Source organism: Bos taurus, chromosome 10, assembly GCF_002263795.3.
Source record: "Bos taurus isolate L1 Dominette 01449 registration number 42190680 breed Hereford chromosome 10, ARS-UCD2.0, whole genome shotgun sequence".
NCBI lineage: Eukaryota > Metazoa > Chordata > Mammalia > Artiodactyla > Bovidae > Bos > Bos taurus.
The window spans coordinates 54,448,061-54,473,258 of record NC_037337.1 but is presented as its reverse complement, the minus strand read 5'-3'; the positions used below and the strand labels follow the sequence as shown (position 1 = coordinate 54,473,258).

The window sequence follows — 25,198 nt, the reverse complement described above, 5'->3', positions numbered from 1 at the left end:
AAAACACAAGTTGGACTACAAGGAATTCTGACTCTTTGGTATAGGGATCTAGAATATGCTGCTCAATGCATTATTTTCTTTTTGCTTTTAGAAATATTCCATTGTTAATATCATAAGTAATGCTTTTTTCTTTTGACAAATCATGATACCCTGTATATACGCTATACACAGTAAATGCTCAAGGAGTGTTAATGCACTAATCAGAGCATGACAAATATTAGTTTTGGCAATGAAGAGTCACACCATACTAAGATTACTGGCAAAAAGACTAGATAACTATAAGCAGGTGGAAAGCATCAGCATGAGCTATCCCTCCTTGTGTACAATATGCAAATAATTCAAATAAAAAAGTTCACTAATGATGTGCCCAAGAATCAGGGAGAAAGTCACATTGGTATCACGAACAACAGGAAAAATAACACAGTAATACCATGACCAGCAATTCAAGCCCAAAATATTAATCTGAGAGATACAATCATACATGTGTATCAGGAAACACAACAAGAATGTTTATCAATTGGTAATAGCACAAACCTGGAAACAACACTCATATCTATTAAGCAGGATAAATACATAAATTGTGGTATTACAGCATTTGCAGATGAAGGGAAAACTATGCACTTGTGAAATACGTTCCTATGGATTGACCTCACAAATATATCATTAAGCCAAAAGCATGTCACAGAGGAAAGAATTATTCACAGTGCTACTATTTTAGTAAATCCAAAAATATGAAAACGGAAACCACTATGTTTTTTAGGGATACATATATACATGATAAAAGTTGTTAAATAGCAAAGAAATGATAAGCACAACATTCAGGACAGTGGTTACTACTTGTGGGAGAGAAAAAGGAGATGTTATTGGAAGGGTTAAAGGATGTTTTGAAGATTTTGGTAATGTTCAAGTTCTTAAGTTGAATAATAAGCATACAGATATTTGTCTTATTATTTAAGATAAATATTATAGTATACATATTTTTGTATGTTTATTTCATGATTACAAAACACCAATACTAAATTTCACCTGGTCCCATCAAGAAGGAAAACAGATCTGTAGCAACAGAAGGAAAAAGTAAAAACATTCTCCATTTTATTTTTAAAAAGGCAAAAATACAAACAGAAAATAAAAAGCTCTGTGACTAACCAAATGATAAGCAAATCATCAACATCTGTCACTGAGCCTTACAAAATTAGATTGCCAAGTTAGTGATGAAGTCTCCCTTGGCTGCAAAAAAGTACCTTTGCCTATAATGATACTAATTAATCATTTCATCTGAAATATCTTCAGTTGTGCTGTGCTGAGCTTAGTAGCTTAGTTGTGTCTGACTCTTTGTGACCCCATGGACTGTAACCTGCCAGGTTCCTCTGTCCGTGGAATTCTCCAGGTAAGAATACTGTAGTGGGTCGCCATTCCCTTCTCCAATATCTTCTGTTACTAGTACAGTTATCACATCTATAAAACCAAGTGTTATATAGTCCAACACTAAAAATAGATTCTTTAAAAAATCTAGTTTCTATGTTAGCTACAAAATGAATAAAACTGTTTTAATTCTTGTTGTGCTTCTGTTTAGTAATTGATAAGCTTTGACTACATAACACTGTTCTTATGCCTCCATATTCAAATCTTACAGGTTTAAATGTAAATGTAAAATGCTAAAAAGGTTTGAAATACAGTTTCAAGACAAATTAGGAAGAGGGTAGGACTTCAAGACAGTCTTTAGGAAATTAGGAATCACAACTATCCTTTTATAAAAATAAAAACAGGTTATATTTGCTTTTTGTCTCTCTGAACATCGGCAATTCTTTAGAGAACTTAATTTCATCAGTTAGAGAGGTTTTCCTTTGTATTCAGTAGAAGAGTGGGGATAAGGGAAAGGATGGGATGTCATAACTGGATACAGGCAACCCCAAGACCTCCACTGGAGTGTGGAGGGGAAGGCTCCTGAGCCTGGGACTATCAACCAGGGTACCAGCATAAGTGTGCAGGAAGGTCAGGCCAAGAGGCTGACTTTTCTGAATCCCCTGCCGTGAGAGACCTTGAGGAAGACCATGAAATCTGCTGAGAACTGATAATCAGGAGAGGTGCCAGGGAGAATAGAAGAGTAGAGAGGAGCACCAGGAAAGGCGGGGGGAAAAAATTCTATCCACCACTTTGCCCAGTCTTTCCATAACCACCTCGAAAGCACCTCTCACTTCACAGATTCCTGGCCTACTTTTGCTTGTTACTCAAGTATACCCTTGCTTCACAGTTTATGTTTGTACGGTAGGACTTACCAATCGATTTTCATCAAACACTTCAAATAGAAGCCGGTGTTGCTGAGGATGAACCTAAGGAAGGAAAAAACAGCCTTTGCTTAAAAACAAGTGAACACTGGAACTATATTCAGTATCTTATAAAAACCTACAATGAAAAAGAATATATATATACACACGTACCTGTGTGTTTGTGTGTATAACTGAATCATGTTGCTGTATACCAGAAACTAACACACTGCAAATCAACTCTATTTTTAATGTTTAAAGAAGTGAACATCAAGCCACAGACACCAAGAAATAAATGCTTGTAAACATTGTCATTTCCTAATTCCTGTTACTTACAATGTAGTTTAAATTACATGTGAAACTTAATATAAAAGCCAAGACTTGTCATATGTCAACCATTTTCTAAGTTTTACCATAACAAAGTGGATTTGGTTTCTTATTTTCCCATTTTTTTTCTAAAATACAATAAAAGACACAATTTCAAAATTAATTAATGACAATTAAGTGATAGATACATGCTGCTGCTGTCACTTCAGTCGTGTCCGACTCTGTGCGACCCCATAGATGGCAGCCCACCAGGCTCCCCCATCCCTGGGATTCTCCAGGCAAAAACCCTGGAGTGGGTTGCCATTTCCTTCTCCAGTGCATGAAAGTGAAAAGTGAAAGTGAAGTCACTCAATCGTGTCCGACTCTAGCGACCCCATGGACTGCAGCCTACCAGGCTCCTCCATCCATGGGATTTTCTAGGCAAAAGTACTGGAGTGGGGTGCCATTGCCTTCTCCCAAGTTATTAATAATATATACTAAATATCAAACAAAAAGAAATCTTTAATAACTTTTTATACCAGAAGTTAAGATGGTGTATAGAACATTCTTACATTTAAGTTCATATTTTCACTATGCTAAATAAATCACATTAAACACAAATATATTAAAACTTTGGCTTATATGTCCAAGCATCACTACCCTTCAGAAAAAAGTCCTATATGTGTGACAAGGATACTGAACTACCCAGACCAATATCCGCTCTTCCTTATGTCCTTCTGATAACATAATCCTAATTATACCAGAAGCAATCTGCCTAGGGTCACCACAACTCTGGGGAAGAGGGGCATTAACTTTTTTAATTGAAAAGTATAACAAATTCAGAAAAGTATGACATTTACTAATCTTAAATATACAGCTTGATGACCTTTCATGCATGTTTACCATGTCATCATCACCCAGATAAAAATACAAAACACTCCATTTTTTCATGTATTGTTTTCTGTGTGAACAGTGCCCTCTGGACTTGTTCAACACTGAAACTCTCAGTAAGACTCCCTAAAAAAGTTCTCTTGCACCTAGGGGTGACCAAAGAGGCCAGTCTAGCAACAGTCACTGGGTAGGACTTCTGGGAGAGCTCTTTAAATGGGGCTGACTCAGCTGGAAGAGCTGCTGCCTTTGCCCTTTGTACTCCTTTTTCCTATGTGGAACTCGGTTAGAACAGCTGGCACCCCTGCAGTCATACTGTAACAATGAGGGTGGAAGCCACAACTAAGAGCTAGATATGCCTTGGGGATAGAAAAACAGTGTAAGAGAATAATCCTTTCTGGGAAGATGTAGAGGAAATTTGGGGGAGGAGACGACACTTGAGCTAAGACTAGAAAGATGGGAAGAGCTAAGACTAGAAAGATGGGAAGAATTTGAGTAAGAAAATACAGAGAATACTCACACCAAGAAGATCACAGGGGAGAAAGGCAAGGGGGCAGAATGAGTGTGCTCTAAGAAAATCAACTAATAAGAGCATTTTTATGGTAGAAAGTCTTAAGAAAAATTTGGTTATTTAGGGAAGAGCCAGGCTGAAGGCCCTGATACCCAGAAAATGAATTAAAACTTGATTGGTATGGGAGAAAATTAAGCTTTCAAAGGAAAAAAGTAAAATGATGAAGATCACATGTAAATATTATTTTGTGAGTGATGCACAAAATAAACAGGACTAGAGAGAGACCCTGGAGTCCACAGGGACTGTGGCTAGTAATTCAGGCATGAAGGGTTGAGAGCTTTGCCTTTGACGGTCCCAGTGAGAATAGGGAAGAAGGCCATGAAAAATATTTTAAGAGAAAAAAAACAAAAAGTCTCAATGCCTAACAAAATACCTGGTAGACAATGCAGATGTTTAATGAATACTGCTAAGACAACAGATATCAGATGTGACCTGAACAGGCCTCTGCTGTCCTGGTTCAGATTATAATTAATAGCTTCCGGGCAGGAGGCTCTACCTCAACTATCTTATCTTCGAAATCTATCTTTCCTATTGTAACTAGAGTGATTTATCTGAAAGACAATTTCAGCTTTCTTTACTGCTGTACTCAAAAGATACTCCCAGTGGCCTAAAGAAAAGTATTCAAATGCCTGGGCACAGAATGCTGTTCATGACCTCAGCCCAGCTTGCCTTTCGAGCCTTGTGTCCTGTAACTGTCCCCTGCCCACGCAGATACACCAACACCCTATGCTCTGATCCCACAACAGTCTAATTACTGCTTACTGAGCTTTCTGATCTGCACTTCTGTGCATGCTAAGGTCACTCCATGTGCAATATCTTCTCCACTGAACAAGTCCAAAATTTACCCCTTGTTCAAGCCTCAGCTCAAATGTCAACTCCACTCTGAAGTCTTACCTCCCCAGTCACTCCCCTTCATTTTCAGTTATTAGAAAACTGACTACATCCTTCCATTTTTGAAGTTAATAGTATGTAATAGCTCTCTGTTGTTGTTGTTCAGTTAAGTTGTGTCTGACTCTTGGTGACCTCATGGACTGTAGCACGCTCTGTCCATGGGATTTCCCAGCCAAGAATATTGGAATGGGTTGCCATTTCCTCCTCCAGGAATAGGTGCCTACTAAATTATAAACACACCATAAAACACTTGTTTATTTTGGGAGGGGGGGTGGTGTTATATCAAAGGCACACGGTAAATGCAAGAATACAATTTAAAATGTGTTGTGAGAATTCTAATTCAAGAAGGACAGCTTAAAGTGAAGTGAAATCGCTCAGTCGTGTCCGACTCTTTGCAACCCCATGGACTGTATGTAGCCTACCAGACTTCTCCGTCCATGGGATTCTCCAGGCAAAGGTACTGGAGTGGGTTGCCATTTCCTTCTCCAGAGGGTCTTCCTGACCCAGGGATCGGACCCAGGTCTACCTGCACTGCAGGCAGACGCCTTACCCTCTGAGCCACTAGAGAAGCTCAAACAGCTTAAACACAAACATTAATTCTCTCCCTCTTGAGATCCTATTTTCGTAATAGCAAAGGAATTTGTAAAAGGCACTGAAAGAGTCAATTCCTAGGCAAATTGTCATGAAGCCCAGGGTCTCTGAGGAGGAGAAAGGGGTCTGGGGCTCTCAAAGCAGAGACAGGGGTCTGGAATTCTCAAGGAGGAAGAAAGGACAAACTTTTTTTCTACATTCCTTAGTAAGGATTATATAACAATAATGTATCCTGCTTGAGGACATGTTTCTCCTTCCTGAAAACCTTCTGACTAAACCTGTTATCTTAAAATGTATATATAGTGGGAGTGGGCCTGGTAAGATCTTTGCTTTCTCTGTCCCTTTTTATATTTTAATAAAACTCTGCTACTTGAGTGATAATAAATAATAATAATAAATAATAATAATAAAACTCTGCTACTAAAGCGCTTGAGTGATCAAGCCTGGTCCCTGGTCCTGAAGTTAAATCTTCTTCGGAGATCATGAATCCGACATCATTCACCATAAGCTATCAGCATAAAAGCAACACAGCAAAGATCATATGCACATGCGAGGGCCACGGCAGCTGAGCAATATCAACACTTTTCTGGCAGAGATGAAGTGGGGAGGAAAGCAATGAAGCAGGGCTTCTGAAGAAACTGAAAACAAGAACAGAAAGTTGAAGTAAAGGGGTCAATGGCCCTAATGAGAGAATATTCATATGGCACCTAAACCTCTGGTAAACACACACAGACACATATTATGAAAGAGTTCCTCTTTGATTTCAGATACAGGTTCAATAATAATGCAACCATCAGTTTTAATATGTAATTTATAAATGATAACTAAAAATATAATTGTTACATGTTTGCGCTTTTCATATGTAGAAGCAATAGATGATTTTTCTATTGTGTCACTGTTAAGTATAACTATATTAGCAGAGATCACAGATGTATAACCAGAAAAACTGTCCCCAAAGGAAAAAAATACTTAGGAAACAAAAGTAAACACCTTTAAAAACTATAAGGTGTTTCCTTAGAAATATCTACGGACATCCCGAATCTATAAGACAAAAATAGGACACTATATTAAGAGGCACTGAGTGGTGTTGCCACTAAAAATGACTGCTGAATTCAAATATAAGCAATCTAAGGTAAATTTGCAGAAATTTCTCAAAATGTAGAACAAAAAGGTAAGCTGAAGGAAAATATGAGAGAAAATAAAAAGAGGATTTTCTGAACAGATTCAGTAAAAAATTAAGCCCTAATGCCCTAAACAGAGGTTGAATAAGCTACAGCTTATGGACCAAATCCCACCAGGCACCTGCTTCTTTTTTTTTTAACAGCCCATAAAACAGTTTTTCTTTTCTTTTCTTTTCTTTTTTTTTTTTAACATTTTTTAATGGTTACCTTTTAAATGGCTATCAGAGTACCTACATAGCAGACTTACTTTTTGCCTCCTATCTGTGTGACACCTAAAATATTTACTATATGGCTCTTTATGAAAAAGTTTGCTGACTCCTGTTCTAAGACATTTACTGTATGTTACCTACTGATTTCTCTCCTATATATCTAGGAAGGTACTGGATAAGGTTATTTTTGAAATATGTGAGAAAAATGCCACCCGAATCATTTTCTGTGTTCTGTGGTTTACATGAGGAATTTTGACTGAGAAAGATAAGAATCAATCTAGGTGGCCCTGCATCCAACTAGCTGGAATCTCCAAACAATCGTATAAACAGAGGGAAGGAAATTATTAGAGAAATTATTCACATAAAAGCTTCAGAACTGAAGGGAAACAGTGGTGTTTAAACTGAAATGCTTATCAAAGGCCCAATATGATGACACTGCACACACAAGGCATAATACTTTGAAATTTTAAAACACTAGGATAAAGATAAATCATCAGTTTTTTTTACAGAGAGAGAAGAATCACCCTCAAAGGAACAAGAATCAGCCCTTTCAATAGCAATACCATGTTCAATGTTGATAAAACAACAGCTTTAACTTCCTGAAGAAAAACCATTTCCAACCTAGACTCCTATGAGGGGCCAAATCTTCTGGGGAAACTTTCAAAAAAGGGTTCTTCACCTTTTAAAAGAGACACGATGGGGGAAATTCTCCCTTTTCTCCCTCTGGACATCATCCTGGGAGGCTATGTCGTTTGGAATCACGGCAAGCTTCTTGTGACCGTGGACAGACAGCAAACGTAAGTTGGCGATCTACTCATCTATCACAGCTAGAGGTCAGTTTGGGACAGGGATGTGTGAACTATTCATCAGAATGGGAATATCGACCAGAAGGACAAACAGAAACAGTTTAGAGCAGTTCCTTCTGGGAAGCAAGAACAGGAGGGCTGAGGATGAGGCACCAGAGTTTTTCGCTCTTCACTATAAGCCCCTTTCTTTATACTATTTCTTTTTAAGCTATGTGTGAATTTTTTGATGAGATTATTATTTAAATTTCTATTAAAAATAGGAGTAAAGCTATGGTCACAAAAAAACAGTTTACAGGGTCATAGTTAAATGAAAGGTATAAGGAAAAACAAAAATAAAGACTATTGTGATGTTTGTGGAAAAATATGTAAGTCTATAAATGGACAAAAGAGAAAAGGAAAAAAAAACCACCAAAGTAGTAACCAGATTTTTCAAAGAAGGATAAAGGTACTGATAAATGTCGGGGTCACACAGAGTCGGACACGACTGACGCGACTTAGCAGCAGCAGCATTCATAAACAACCTAAAGTAATGTTCCTGGAAATTATGCTGGTGGTTGCAGGAAAAAAAACAAAGCAGGTATATTAAAAAAAAAAAAAGCTTTATTGAGATATAATACACATACCATGTAAGTGACCCATTGAAAATGTACAATTCAATGGGTTTTAGTATAGAGTATGCAACTAACTACCCTCACCATTTTGGAACATTTTCATCACCTCAAATAGAAACTCCATGCCTGTCAGCAGTAACTCCTAGTGAAGTGAATGAAAATTGCTCAATCATGTCCGACTCTTTGCAACCTCATAGACTATACACTCCACGGAATTCTCCTGGCAAGAATACTGGAGTGGGTAGCCATTCCTTTCTCCAGGGGATCTTCCCAACCCAGAGATCAAACCCAGGGTCTCCCACACTGCAGGTAGATTCTTTACCAGCTGAGCCACCAGGGAAGCCCAGGCAGTCACTCCTAATTTCCCCTCAACTTCCTCAATCTCAGACAACCTCTAATACATTTTCTGTCTCTACAGATTTGCCTACTATAGACATTTAACATAAGGGGAATCCTACAATATGTGGTCTTTAAATATTTTTGAGGTTCACCTATGTTGTAGCATGTGTCACTACATCATTCCTTTTTATAATTGAATAATATTTCATTGTATGTATATATCCCATTCATTTGTCCATTTTGTTTGTCCATTCATTTGTTGATGGACCTACAGGCTGTTTCTACTTTTTTACTAAATGAATAATGATGCTATGAGCATTCATCTACATTTTTTTGTTTGAACATCTGTGGTAAGTAGATTTTAAAATAAAAACTGTGTCAAGTTACATCAACTAGGTAAGTATTTTTATAGGCATATAAAATGCTATAAGCATTTTATAAATAGAAAGTATCTTCACATTTTTATGTACATGTTTTGTGTCTTCTTTGTTTCTCTATATAGTTATTTCTTATCAACAAATATAAAAACAAATTATAGATACACAACCATGGAGAGGGGGAATTCAAGCAGTAAAAAAAGATACATAGAACATCAAATTATAAATCTTTCATCTTTGTCCCACCCTCAGAGAAAATACTGTGAACAGTTTCTTAGGTCCTGCCAGAAGTATTTTTTCAAATACCTGTATATGAGAGAGCTGTTCTGCTTTTACACAAATAGGTGAATCATACATACAACGTTCTGCACATTTGTTCCTTCATTTAGTATATTTTGAAACTAACACTCTATCAATACATAAACATCTGTCTCTTTTTAAACAGCTGATGAGGATTTCATTATATGGCTATACCATACTATGAAAGTGAAAGTGAAAGTCGCTCAGTCATGTCTGACTCTTTGCGACCCCATGGACTATACAGTCCATGGAATTCTCCAGGCCAGAATACTGGAGTGGGTAGCTGTTCCCTTCTCCAGGGGATCTTCCCAACCCAGGGCTTGAACCCAGGTCTCTTGTACTGCAGGTGGATGCTTTATCATCTGAGCCACCAGGGAAGCCCCAACCTATACTTAGTGCTTAGTCACCCCATCCTTTTTCCTAGCTAACAGAATTCTAATTTTATTGAAATATTGGATGGCAATGCATGTCAGGGATACCAGCAGCTACTCCCCCCACCTCGCCTCCTATGAGCTTACTTCTGATTCCTCTAAGCTTCCCAGTAATTCCACTCTCTTTATCCATGACTGGGTTAGAAATATACACACAACATAATTCTGGCCCAAGAGATATGAAAGTCTCGCAGGGAAACTTTTGAAAAAGGGTTCTTCACTTTTTAAAGGAGACTGATAGGGTCTACCTCTGGACATCATCATTGGAGGCTATGTCGTTTGGAACTGCTGCAGGCTTCTTGTGACCAAGGACAGAAAGCCAAGAGAATCCCAGAGAAGCTGGGCTTCACATGACCCCGTTCAGCTGCTGCAGTCACTACCTCTCTTCTATGCCTGCTTCTTGTGAGGAGAAATAATAAATGTAACTGTCATTTAAGCCAATTTTAGCTGTTACAGTGACTCTGTTACTGGAAGCTGAAAGCATCCTAAATGATACACTACAGAAGGGCCTACTTTAAATACTTTACATGTAGGGACTCCCCTAAATTCTCTAATATCCCCTGATATTCACTCACGAGCACCCGTGTTTTCTCTTCAGAAGGTTCAGCACATTGGTAATACTTTTGAGAAACTAGTTCATAGGGCTCCACAGTAGATAGTAAGCCTGGTTGAGGGTAGGGACTGTGAGTGAGTGAGTATTAAGTTGCTCAGTCGTGTCTGACTCTTTCCAACCCCATGGACTATAGCCTGCCAGGCTCCTCTGTCCATGGGATTCTCCAGGCAAGAATACTGGAGTTGGTTGCCAGGATAAATTTATGGATAAAAATACATAGGAAAAAATACCAGACTATCACACAATTAGTGGTGGCTTTATGGAAATTAAATTACAGCTGACTTTTATTTTTTTATAAAAATATCTAAGGTATACATGTTGCTTCTGTAACATAGTACTAATATATGCATGAACATATACACATTATGTACATATAACAAGATGTGTGTGAATACCAAAGATACAAACTGATCACCATGGGTGTACAGGGAATGAGTGGTCCTTTTTCAGAGGCTCCTATGCTATGCTGATGCACAGCATATGAGTATATGGTTCCCTAATGTGTCAGACTGTTTTCCCTCCTGATAATTTGCCTCTCCTGGTCTCACGTGAGCAACTCTAAGTGCAGATTTTACTATACTTTGTGATTGAACATTAACTTCAATTTGGAGTTGTCCTGTCTGTTAATTTACCAGTAACATTTCTGGTTCAATAGTAAAGAATTAGCCTGCCCATGTAGGAGATATAGGTTCAATCCCTGGTTCAGGAAGATTCCGTGGAGAAGGAAATGGCAGCCCACTCCAGTACTCTTGCCTGGGAAATCCCATGGACAGAGAAGCCTGGCAGGCTACAGTCAGTCCATGCGGTCACAAAGAGTCAGAACACAACTCAGTGACTAAACAACAAGAGTTCTCCACAAAAAAAAAAAAAAACTTTCTTTGAACTTCATGTTTTCTAAAAGATATAAAATCTCCTTTCAACTTCTGGTCACAATATCCATTTGGCTGAATGCCAGATAACCAAGATTTTACTATACTATGTTATCTCAATAGTCATTTCTCTGTGAATACATTCAATGGAAAACAGTTTGTGCTATGTATAAATAATGAAATGACAAAGGAGAAAATAGAAAACCACACATAATTATGTCCTTTGTACAGCAAGTGCTAAATCACCATGTGTTTTCAGTTCTGTATCTAGCTGTGATGAATTAGCATTGATCCACACAAATTTAACTAGTTATCCTCACAATAAATTTGGAAATTTATGATTAAAATAAATGCATGACCTATGCATGATCCCAGAATAAAGTAATATTGGCTAGAACATTTGGTAACAGTGAAATTATGGTAAAAGAGATGAGTACAAGGCAATAGAGTCCTAAGCCTGGTGTGCATTTTCAAATGGTCATCTTTCTTATTTTTGTGGTAATATCTCTAATTCAAGAGTTTAGCACAGACTTTCAAATATCCTTTTTAATAGGAAATCAAGATCATAAAAAATAATGGGAAAATTTTAATTACAGTTTTAAATTTAAAATTTGTGTAATTTTAATTCCTCTCTATTTCTACCCACATGTTGAGATTCCTTTTCTCTTTGATACTGATCATTTGAGTTTTCTTTCTTACTTGGGCTTGCTGTGATGTAGCAATTTTCTTAATCTTTTCAAGGAACTAGTTTTAGTTTCATTTGTTTTCTCTACTTTTTGTCCATGTTCTATTTTATTGATTTCTATTCTTATTTTCTTCCCTCTACTTTTTATTTTTTGCTTAAGGTAGAAACTTAGATCATCAATTTTATATCCTTTTTCTTTTGTATAAAAGCATTTGAAGAAGCACTGAATTATCTCATCCATATCCTGGTATGTTTTAATTGCCAAACAGTTAAAATGATTTCTAATTTTCCTTATAATTTCCTTTTTGATCATGGCTTACTTAAAATATGCTGTTTAACTTCCAAATTTCTATCGATTTTTTGATATAAACTGAAGCCTGCACACTGCAACAAAGAGCCCACGTGCCACAAAAAAGACCCAGCACAGCTAAAAACAAAATTTAAAAACAAAAATGCAGGACTTGAAGGGACCTGATTACAAACAGGGTCCTGACTAATGTTCAATTTATACTGAGTTCACTGGTTCTGCGGATCCACCCAAAAGTCACTGTCCTGTTTTTCAAGTGTACTGAAAGTTGGATCTACTATCACTACCACATTGCATCTATGGCTTGTGGGATAAGAACTATCATAGTGAGAAGGCCAAGTGGAAGCCTCTGAAACTGTCCTCCCTCCAGTGAAGATAGTAAATTAAAACGATATTGATTAGATATGACAAGAAAAGCACAAGGAACCAAACATCGTCAAAATTTAAAACTTCTGTGCTTCAAAGGACACTATCAATAAATTCAAAAGACAACTCACAGAATGGGAGAAAATTTTTGCACATTATGTATCAGCCAAGAGACTTGTATCTAGAAATAAAAAGAACTAGGACAACTCAATAACAAAACGATAAATAAACTAATTATAAAACAGGCAAAAGACCTGACTAGACATTTCTCCAAAGAAAATATACAACTGGCCAATAAGCTCGTGAAAAAATTCATAATATCATGAACCATCAGGGAACTGTAATAAAATATCATTTCACATCCACTAGGAAGGCTGTGATAAAAAGTCAGATAATAATAAGTGCTGTCAAGGATGTGAAGTGTGAATTCTCATACTCTATTGGTCAGATCAAATCATATCAGTCACTCAGTCGTGTCTGACTCTTTGCGACCCCATGAATCGCAACACACCAGGCCTCCCTGTCCATCACCAACTCCCAGAGTTCACTCAGACTGATGTCCATCGAGTCAGTGATGCCATCCAGCCATCTCATCCTCTGTCCTCCCCTTCTCCTCTTGCCCCCAATCCTTCCCAGCATCAGAAGGGAAGCATCAAAAGTTGACTCTTTTCCAATGAGTCAACTCTTCGCATGAGGTGGCCAAAGTACTGGAGTTTCGGCTTTAGCATCATTCCTTCCAAAGAAATCCCAGGGCTGATCTCCTTTAGAATGGACTGGTTGATCTCCTTGCAGTTCAAGGGACTCTCAAGAGTCTTCTCCAACACCACAGTTCAAAAGCATCAATTCTTCGGCGCTCAGCTTTCTTCACAGTCCAACTCTCATATCCATACATGACCACAGGAAAAACCATTGTCTTGACTAGACAAACCTTTGTTGGCAAAGTAATGTCTCTGCTTTTGAATAGGCCATCTAGGTTGGTCATAACTTTCCTTCCAAGGAGTAAGCGTCTTGTAATTTCATGGCTGCAGTCATCATCTGTAGTGATTTTGGAGCCCAGAAAAATAAAGTCTGACACTGTTTCCACTGTTTCCCCATCTATTTCCCATGAAGTGATGGGACCAGATGCCATGATCTTCGTTTTCTGAATGTTGAGCTTTAAGCCAACTTTTTCACTCTCCTCTTTCACCTTCATCAAGAGGCTTTTGAGTTCCTCTTCACTTTCTGCCATAAGGGTGGTGTCATCTGCATATCTGAGGTTATTGATATTTCTCCCAGCAATCTTGATTCCAGCTTGTGTTTCTTCCAGTCCAGCGTTTCTCATGATGTACTCTGCATATAAGTTAAATAAACAGGATGACAATATACAGCCTTGACGTACTCCTTTTCCTATTTAGAACCAGTCTGTTGTTCCATGTCCAGTTCTAACTGTTGCTTCAAAGTGCAGGCGGCTGCGACGGGCGCCCTAAAGCGCAGGCGAGAGGAGTTACGCCAAGTCCGAGGTCAGGGGCAGAAGCCGGGAGAACCCCATGCCCGAAGGGCGGCGACCAAGAGGAGTTACCTCACGTCCTAGGTCCGGGCAGCGGCCGAGAGTGCCAGACTGCGACGGCGCAGGAACAGCTGAGAGAAGCTACCCCACGTCCGAGGTCAGGTTGGGCGCCGAGAGGAGATACCCAGCCTCCTAGGTCCAGGCGGTGACGTGAGGAGATACACGCCCTTAAGCCCGAGGCCAAGGGAGGCAGGAGGGAGGTGCTACCCCATGCCCCGAGGCCTGAGGCCAGGGGCGGTGGCCGGGAGGACCAACCCCAGGCCGTGGCTGCGCAGGCACAGGAGGGCCTAGAGGAGCTATCCTATGTTGAAACTCAGGAAGGGCGGCGGTGAGGAGATACCCCTCGTCCAAGGTAAGGAGCAGCGGCTGCGCTTTGCTGGAGCAGCCGTGATGAGATATCCCACGCCCAAGGTAAGAGAAACCCAAGTAAGATGGTAGGTGTTGCAAGAAGGCATCAGAGGCCAGACACACAGAAACCATACTCACAGAAAACTAGTCAATCTAATTACACTAGGACCACAACTCTATTGGTAGGAATGTAAAAATGGTAACTGCTACTGCTAAGTCGCTTCAGTCGTGTCCCACTCTGTGCGACCCCATAGACGGCAGCCCACCAAGCCACTTGGAAAACTTTGGCAGTTCTTCATTTGACCCAGCAATCCCACTCCTAGGTATATACGTCCCAAATGAAAATAGATGTCCATACAAAAACTTGTATACAGATGTTCATACCACCATTATTCATAACAGTTAAAATGTGGAAGCAACTCAGATGCCCACCCAATGCATGGATAAAGTGTGGTTATCCATATAATGGGACATTATTTGGCAATAAAAAGACATTAAGTACCGACACATGCTATAACATGGTTGAACCTTGAAAACATTACACTTAGTGAAAGAAGCCAGATACAAAGGACCACATATTGCATAATGCTATAACATGGTTGAACCTTGAAAACATTACACTTAGTGAAAGAAGCCAGATACAAAGGACCACATATTGCATAATACCATTTAAACAAAATGTCCAAAATAGGCAAATCTCTTTAAAAGAGACTGAAAGTGGACTGGAAGTTTCCTGGGAAAGAGGGCAGATCCTGGGGGAAAATGAGGAATAACAATGGGTATGGGGTTTATTTTGCAGGTGATGAAAATGTTTTAAGATTTTGGTGATGGTTGAACAACTCCATGAACATACTAAAAACCACTGAATTGCACATGATTGTTAACTGTATCTTAATAAATCTGTTTAAAAAAACAAATAAAAATATGGCAACCTAGTGGGAATATCACAGATTTGTACCACCATTAAATACTTAAAAGGATATAGAGTGATTCCTATAATGAGCTCATTTAATTCTCCCGTTGGTCCCTTAGAAGCCACGTAACAGCCTCAATCACCTGCTGGTTCCCAGATACAAGGAGTCCACAGTGCCCTGGCAGCAGGCGTAGATCATGGTTGAATGGGATCCTTGAAGGTGTGTCCCTTAGAAGGTGTGTTTTCCCTCTGGGGGCCTGGATCTCTAACATGGCAAAGCCCAGAGTTCCAGGGATCCTCCAGTGGGTCTTTGGAGATGATGGCAAGTGGGGCTACTCCTACTTCTACCCCTTTGTTCCTGGACCGTGTATATTTTCTGTTGTGAATACAGCTCATATTGAGGTTTTTGGCTTAAATATTAAACTGGCATGCCATCTTTACAGAGTATTATCTCCATGTTGGTGCTTGGGTTGTGCTTTCAGTGGGCCATTCCAGTGCCTGCTTCTAGACGGTGTGGTAGATGATATGATTAATGGATCCCATGGTCATGGGCTCATTCTTGCACCTCCTTCTCTGTGAATTGGGCCCCTTGAAAGGATGAAATGTTGCATAGATTTCATCCCTATAAACACATATTCCGTAAACACCCACAAAATTGTGCTGGCTTAAGTTCTACAGATAGGAAAGGCAAACCTCATTTCTGTAAGTAATTTGAGAACAAATTACTGCCCTTTCAGAATGGAAGGGACCCAATTTAACAAACTTACCATAGAATGGTTATGATCATGAGCATGAATGGTCTGCAGTTTTAACTTTCTTATATAAGTCTTTAGTCTGGTTTTGGTATCAGAATAATGCTGGCCTCAGGAATGAACTGGGAAAAGTCCTTCTTTTAGTTTCAATAAGACACTGCATAGAATTGGAATTATTTATTCCTTAGAATCATGGTAGAATTCAACTAGTGGAACTACCTGGTATCAAGGTTTTCTTTATTGGATGGTTTTTAATTTCAAGTGTAATTTCTTTAAGAGTTAACAGAACTTGTCAGGTAATTTATTTCTTATTAAAATTTTGGTATGGTATGTCTTTAAATGAATTGGTCTGTTTCATCTAAGTTATTGAGCTTACAAGCACAGAAATGTTCATAACATCCCTTACTTATCCATTTAGAGTCTGTTGGTTCTATAATGATGCTACTTTCTAGTTTCTTCAGGTAGAACCTTAATTGTTCAAGACCTTTCTTCTTTTTCAATATAATTTAATGCTATATATTTCTCTCTAAGCAGTGTTGTAGCTGCATCCTACAAACCTTGATGTTGTTGGGTTTTGTTTTACTGAAGAATAGCTGATTTACAGTATTGTGTTAGCTTCTGGTGTATAACAAAGTGATTCAGTTATACATACACACGTAAACATATATATATATCCTTTTTCATATTTTCTTCCAATAAAATTTATTCAGTTCAGTTCAGTCGCTCAGTCGTGTCTGACTCTGCGACCCTATGAATCGCAGCACGCCAGGCCTCCCTGTCCATCACCAACTCCCGGAGTTCACCCAAACTCATGTCCATCGAGTCAGTGATGCCATCCAGCCATCTCATCCTCTGTCGTCCCCTTCTCCTCCTACCCCCAATCCCTCCCAACATCAGGGTCTTTTCCAGTGAGTCAACTCTTCATATGAGGTGGCCAAAGTATTGGAGTTTCAGCTTTAGCATCAGTCCTTCCAGTGAACACCCAGGACTGATCTTTAGAATGGACCGGTTGGATCTCCTAAATATAGTTCTCCATGCTACACAGTGGAACCTTGTTGTTTATCTGTTTTATATATATATTGTTTGTATCTGATAATCTCAAACTCCTAATTTATCCCTTCCCCACCCCCTTTCCCCATTGGTAACCATAAGTTTGTTTTCTATGTCTTTGAGTCTGCTTCTGTTTCATAAATAAGTTCATTTGTATCATATTTTAGATGCCATATAGAAGTGATATCATATGGTGTTTGTCTTTTCTTTCTGACTACTTCACTTAGTATGACAACTTGATAATCTCTGAAAGTGAAAGTGAAGTCACTCAGTCGTGTCCAACTCTTTGCAACCCCATGGACTATAGCCTACCAAGCTCCTCCGTCCATGGGATTCTTCAGGCAAGAATACTGGAATGGGTTGCCATTTCCTTCTCCAGGGGATCTTCCCAACCCAGGCATGGAACCCGGGTTTCCCCGCATTGGAGGCAGACGCTTTAACCTCTAAGCCACCATAATCTCTAGGTCCATCCATCTATGTTGCTACAAGCGGCATTATTTCATTCTTTTTTATGGCTGAGTATTCACTGTATTCATGAGTATTCCTTGTATATATATACCACATCTCCTTTATCCATTTGATGCTGGTGTTTTGTTTTTTTTTTGGCCACATCATGTGGCATGTGAGATCTTAGTTTCCCCACCAGGAATTAAACCTACACCCCCTGCAGGGGACCAGGGAAGTACTGACGCTGTATTTTTATTACATTCTACTAAAATATTTTCTAATTCTTTTTGAGAATTCTTGTTTGACTCCTGTATTATTTAGAAGTGTGTTGTTTAACTTCCGAATATTTGGGGATTTTTCAGATATTTTTGTGTTACTAATTCCTACTTTAATTCCATTACAGTCAGAGATCATACTTAGCACGATTTAAATTATTTTAACACTGTTGAGGTTTGGGGTTTGGCCCAGCTTACTCAGTATATATTCCGTGTGCAATTTTAAAGACCATGTGTTCTGCTGTTGTTGGGTAGGTCTATAAATGTCAGTTAAGTAAAACTGATTTGATAATGTTGTTCAGGATTTCTGTATCTTTACTGAATGTTTTTGTCTACTTATTCTACCAGAGAAGAAGTAGTATTTAGCTTTAGTTTTAGAAAAAGAGTATTTAGTTTTCCAAGTATAATTCTCTTATTTTTCCTCAGCTTCGAATACCTTAATACACTGTCATTCTTGAAGGATATTTTTATTAGATACAGAATTCTGAGTTGATCATTCTTTTTTCTTTACAACCTTAATTACACTGTTTCAACACAGTTTCTGATGAGCAATCTATAGTTATTTGAATCACTGTTCCCATCTACATCATGTGTCACTGTCAGTTTGAGGGCCCTCTTGGGAGCCTGGAGTTTGTTCTTACGGGACAGTGAAGTGGGATGAGGAAGAAGGCAGGAATGTGAATGAAGGATGTATAATGTATCCACTTGTTGGTAGGCTCTCACCATCTCTTGTTTGGATCAGTGTATTTAATAAATGACTAAGAGAAACACAAATATTGTATCATCTTTAAAGAAAAACATAAAAATCTGCAAAATTGGAATAAGACTGTCTCTCCATCAGAAGTAAATTAGAATAAGATAATTCAGGCTTACATCATCCTTTATCTCATTACCTTACACATGTTTTTCATAATAAACTAAATGGTCCCAAGGCCATCTCATCATGAGGATACCCAGATTTAACTCTTGAATTTTTACAAATTCTTGTAAGATACATTTTAGAATATTGTGAGAACTTATCATTCTAACCTATTGAGAAAAAAATCTTTGCTGTTATAATGAAATAAAATGCATACTTACTCTGAATAATATTTCTTCATTCCATTTTGGATTCAAAGTCTGAAAGACAATAAACACAGTATAACTAACTTTTCAATATTTCATTATACAAAAATAAAACCACGTATACTTAAAAATTTTTAAATACTAACCTTTTTAATGGTTTTTGTTTGCACACTTGTAAAAATTCCATTCATTGGGTCATATAACGTCACTCGCACATAAGGATCACTGTTAAAATTTTTAAAAAATTAATTGTTATTTATTCCCAAACTCAGGTTTCTCAAACTATAAAAATCACAGAATTTTCCTTGTTAACAATTTCTACAATTATTTTCTACACATAAAAGTAAGGGTTCCTTAGGCAGGGGTAAGTAATTATAGCAATTGTGGTATCTAACTAAAAAGCTGAAATGGCATGATAGAGAAACAAAGAATTAGAAAGAAAACCTTTTAATCACAATTCAATGATTTCCAATCTCTTAATTTTTGGAAACTTTGTTTAATTTTTTATTACATGACTTCTTCTGGGTTAAGAAGGTTAATTCAATGATTTTCAAGAATAGCTTTATAAGACCTCAAGGGAGTTTCAAGTTATCTCACAGGTATAAACTCTTCTTACAAAATAAAGACAAAGTGTGTGAGCTCAAAATAATTGTGTGCCAGGTAACCCTTGTACAAAGAGACATGGAGAAGGAAAACCTTGTGATGATATTCAGGTTTGCAAAGCAAAAGACTTGACATTTTACTTTTCCATGGACATATTTCTCTCATGTCCCTTGGGGATCCCAAGTACTCACTATTTTCCACCACCAACTCCCTCCTCCCATTTCTGCATACAACCTTGGTGCTACTGCTGCTGCTAGGTCCCTTCAGTCCTGTCCGACTCTTTGCAACTCTATGGACTGTAGCCCACCAGGCTCCTCTGTCCAAGGGATTTTCCAGGCAAGAATCCTGGAGTGGATCATCATGCCCTCCTTCAGGGGATCTTCCTGACCCAGGGATTGAACCCATGTCTCTCATGCCTCCTGTATTGGCAGGTGGGTTCTTTACCACTAGCGCCACTTGGGAAGCCCCCATACAACCTTATCTCTTTAACTGACAAAAATCAAAGGCATCACAATACTCCCAACATCCTGGTGTTTATCAGAGGCCATCCTACCCCTAACTTCAATGATTCAGGTGTTTCACCCAATCACCCTTGTCCAGTGTCCTCCCACCTTCTCTGGAACCTTGCATCATCTATTTTGACTTTGGTTTTTCCAGTCATATAAATGTCATTAAGCTCCTCCACTCCCTGACTCTCCTTCATGCTTCCAGCAAAGCAAACTAGACTTTCTTCCTGTTTCAGTCAAAGTTCCCAAGTGAAAAATCTGTGATAATAATGACACAAATAACAACTAACACATATGCAGCAATCACTCTGTGTCAGGCACTGTTATAAATGGTTTATATATATATTAACTTTTGGAATCCTTATAACAAACTATGAGGCAGGTTAGATTATTTTTTAAAAAGAGTCAACTTTAAGTTGACTTAAAAAAGTCAACTCATCCCAGATGACACAGTTAGGAAGCGGAACAGTAAGGACTGAAGCTCAAGCACCTGGCTCCAGAGACCCTGTTCATAACCACGACAGCCTACAACCTCCCTTCCTTCATTTCCCCAACAGCCAGTGGTCTTCAAAGCCCTATAATCTGGCTTCCATCTCTTTCTTTCAGACCCATTCCATGAAAAGTCACCAATCTTGCTAAAACAATTGACACTTTCTAGTCACTTATTTTGCTGGCTCTCTATATGTTTGATATTACTGACCATTTTCTCCTTGAAACTCATCTCATTTAGCTTTCATGACACAAGACCCTTCTGGTTCTCCCTTTTGTTTTCTCTACATATTTCCTTCAAAATCTCACCCATGGTTTTAACAATTAACTGTATACTCACAAATATAAATATAAAACATAAATGGCAAATATAAATATATATTCCAGATCTCACAACCCAGCTAGACACTTCCACCTGGATAATATCTGTTCAAGAATTTTGCCCATTTTTAATTGGCCATTTTATCATATTATTACTAACTTATAATAAGTTTTTATATGTTGTGAATTAAAGGTGCTTGTCAGATACATGTTTTGAAAACATTTTCTCCAATCGGTGGCTTGCCTTTTCCTCTTCTTAACTGTGTCTTTCAATCAACACAGTGGTTCAGACAGTAAAGAATCTGCCTGCAATGCAGGAGACCCAGGTTTGATCCTGGGTTGGGAAGATCCCCGGGAGAAGGAAATGGCTACCCTTTCCAGTATTCTTGCCTGGAGAATCCCATGGAGAGAGGAGCCCGGCGGGCTACAGTCCATAGGGTCGCAAACAGTTGGACAGGACCAAGCGACTATCACTTTCACTTTCAACTGTGTCTTTCAAACAGAAGTTTTTAATTCTAATGAAGTCTGTTTCAACATTTTTCTTTCAAAATTTTATGGTGCATATTTTTTTAGTCTTATTCAAGAAATCTTTGTGTAACTCAGTAGAGCAAATATTTTCTCCTATGTCTTCTGCTAGAAGTTTATTAATTTTAGCTCTTATTAATTTTCTATATTACATGTGATAAGGACAGAGCTTCATTTTGTTCCACACCTATAACCAGCTGTTCTAGTATCATGCATTTAAAAGATTATCCTTTCTCTTGAATTACCTTAACGCTTAAAGCAACTGACCACACACACATGTATGCATGTGTGTGTGGGGGGGGCGCGTGTGTACTTCTACACTCTTTATTCTAGACCACTGAACAATATAGCTACTTTTATGCCAATGCTGCTTTGTCTTGATTGTCTGTATAGAAAATCTTGAAATTATGTTGCATAAATTCTCCACCTATGTGGCCTATGTTCTTTTTCAAAATTGTTTTGGCTATTCTGTGTCCTTTGACTTTTCATAACAATATTGGAATCAGTTCATCTGTTTCTCAAAAAAAATGCCGAGATTTTTATTAGGATTGAGCCAAATCTATTCAATTTGGAGAGAAATACAACTCTAACAATAATATATCTTCAGTACATGAATATGACAATGTTTATCCATTGATTTAGATCTTCAATTTCCCTTAGTTAGCAATGTTTTGTAGTTTTCAGTGTGCAGTACCTGCAAATCTTTTGTTAAAGTTATTTCTTCAAAGTTTTTAATTTTAAATGAATTTTAAATTTTAAAAATTCATTTTCCAATTATTAACTGATTGATCAGTTCAGTTCAGTCGCTTAGTCATGTCCAACTCTTTGCGACCCCAGCATGCCAGGCTTCCCTGTCCATCACCAGCTCCTGGAGCTTGCTCAAACTCATGTCCATCGAGTCGGTGAGTCCATCCAACCATCTCATCCTCTGTCATCCCCTTAGAGGATATAAGAATATGACTAATTTTTGTACCACAACTTTGTATCTTGTGGCCTTATATTTTAGTTTTAGCAGCTTTTTCTTTTGTAGATTCCTTAAGGTTTTCTATGTATATGATCTGACTGCAAATAAAAAGTTTTTCCCTTTTCAGTCTGTCTTTTATTTTCCTAGTCATATTACACAGCTAAGACATCTAGCACAATGTTGAGCTGAATGTGAAAGCAGACAAACTTTCTTATTCATGAATTTAAGCAGAAAGCATTCAGACTGTCATCACTGTGCATAATGTTAACTACTATCTTTCTCACAGAAAACCTTAATCAGATCTACAACTTCCATCTATCCCTAGTTTGCTAAGAGTTTCCATCATGAATGGGTGCTCAATGATTTCAGATGCTTTTTCTGTTTTTACTGAAATGATCGCTTTTCTTTTATTCTAGTAATATGGTATATTATATTGATTGACTTTCAGATGTTAAACTAATTCTGCATCTTGTTATTAGTTTGTTGACAGTTCTTTTTTTTTTATCATAAAAGGATGTTGAATATTGACAAGTGCACTTTCTACACCTACTGAAATGATCATGCATTTTTTTCTTCTGGACTGTATTAATATGACAGTGGTTGACTTGAAAAAATCTTATATTCATAAGAAAAATCCCATTTGCTGAAATCCATTTATCAAACATTCAAAACTCCACTTCAGTCTTCATATGCTTACTGTTTGTATGGCAATATGCATCCCTTCTCTTTCATCTTAGCTGTGTCTTTGTATTTTAAGTGCATCATTTATAGACAGTATTTAGTTGGGCTCTTCTTTTTCAGCCCATTCTAATAACTTCTACCTCATGTTCACCTTAGTTCATTAATGTTTAATGCAATTGTTATGGTTAGATTTAAGTGTATCAAATTATTACTGGTTTTCTATTCTTTCTCCTTTCTCTCTCTCTCTCTTTTTGATCATGTGTTCTTTTCCTGGCCTTTAAGTATTTTTTTTCCAAGAATCTCATTTTAAAATTTTGATTGTTTTCTAATCTATAATTCTTTACATTAGTTTCTAGCAGTTCCTCTACATATTGCAATATACACTCTTACTTTTTATTCCACTTACACATAATATATTACAGTCTACTAAAAAGTTCATAATGCACACTATCCCTGTCCTTTATACAATAATCATTACATGTATTCCATCTATAAGATAATAAAAAATAAGCTGTGATATAACCAGGCATGCTTTTTAAAAAATTATGATGGAAAGAGCTAAAAGTCTTTCAGATGTTTCCAGATGTTTACCATTTCTGATGTTCTATATTCCTTTGTAAGGATCTGAGTTTCCACCTGCTATCTATCCTCTTTACCTGGGAGAGCTTCCTTTAGCTTTTTTTAGAGTGCAGGTCTGCTAATGACAAAGTTTCAAAGCTTTCTTTTATCTGAAAATGTTGTTATTTTGTCATCATACTAAAGAATAGTTTCTCTGAACATAGTAGAGAATTCTAGGTTGACAGTTATTCTATTGTCCCATTTTTTTTTAATCTGGGCTCTTTAATCTGGGTAGTTTCTGGTAAGAAGTCAGTAGTCAATTAAATTATAGGTCCCTTGTATATAATTTGTCATTCTCTGAGTGCTTTGTCAGTCCTTTATCCTTGGCTTTCGACAGCATGACTATTATGTGCCTCAGTATGTTCTTCTCAATATTTATCCTGCTCTGTGTTTTTTGACACTATAAACTTGTGTTATTTATCAAATTTGGAAAAAATATGGCTATTATTTCTTAAAACAGAGTTTTGCCTCATTCTCTCTCCTCTATTTCTAGGACTCCAATTACATGTATGTTAGACTGTGTGGTATGATTTCACAAGTCCCTGAGGCTCTCTCTGTGTTCATTAAATTTTTTTTTAATCTGTTTCTCTCTCACCTCCTGCTGAGAAATAATTTCTATTGATCTACCTCTAAGTTTAATTAATTCTTCCTCTTCATCTACATTCTGCTGTTAACATCATCTAAGAATGTTAATTTGATATACTATATTTTCAGTTTTACAATTTTCACTTTTCATGGTTTCTAATTTATTCCTCGGAGAAGGCAATGGCACCCCACTCCAGTACTCTTGCTTGGAAAATCCCATGGACGGAGGAGCCTGTTAGGCTGCAATCCATGGGGTCGCTAAGAGTCGGACACGACTGAGCGACTTCACTTTCACTTTTCACTTTCATTCATTGGAGAAGGCAATGGCAACCCACTCCAGTGTTCTTGCCTGGAGAATCCCAGGGATGGGGGAGCCTCGTGGGCTGCTGTCTGTGGAGTCGCACAGAGTCGGACACGACTGAAGTGACTTAGCATAGCATAATTTATTCCTGAGATTTCCAATCTTTTGACTTACGTGAGCATATTTTTTTCATCTTCTGAAAATGTGTTCCATTTACCTGTTTTTTTCCTAGATTACATAGCTTTGGATTCTATCTTAGACATTATAAACGTTAAGTTGTAGAGACTGTGGATGCTGCCTTTTCTCTTTGATAAGAATTTGTGTTTTTATTTAATTCTATCATGTAATCAATTATCTTACTTGGACAAGAACCACAAGCTCTGTTTCTTGGGCAGCAACTTTGATATCTGTTCTGATCTTTTGTCCTTAGTTAAGTTGTCTGGAATCTGCTATCATATGTGTGATTCAGGGTCAGCAAGAAATGACAGTAGACATAGTTTGGGAATCTCCTTTCCAGCTCTTTCCATTCCAGAATCCTCACCACTGTATGTTTTCTTCAGATTAAGTGTTCTGATTTCCTAGGCCATGAATATTATAATTTTTC

General features: G+C 37.8%; 1 protein-coding gene across 1 annotated transcript in view; it reads right to left on the bottom strand.

The window, feature by feature from the left end:
• Nucleotides 1–25,198, bottom strand: part of NEDD4 (NEDD4 E3 ubiquitin protein ligase) — a 144,459-nt gene that overhangs the window by 97,477 nt on the left and 21,784 nt on the right. The window contains exons 3-5 of the mRNA XM_003586572.6: nucleotides 19,148–19,226; nucleotides 19,017–19,055; nucleotides 2,277–2,330 (exon numbers count right to left, since the gene is read on the bottom strand). Coding sequence (XP_003586620.1) covers nucleotides 2,277–2,330; nucleotides 19,017–19,055; nucleotides 19,148–19,226 — 172 coding nt within the window. The remainder of the gene's footprint in view (nucleotides 1–2,276; nucleotides 2,331–19,016; nucleotides 19,056–19,147; nucleotides 19,227–25,198) is intronic.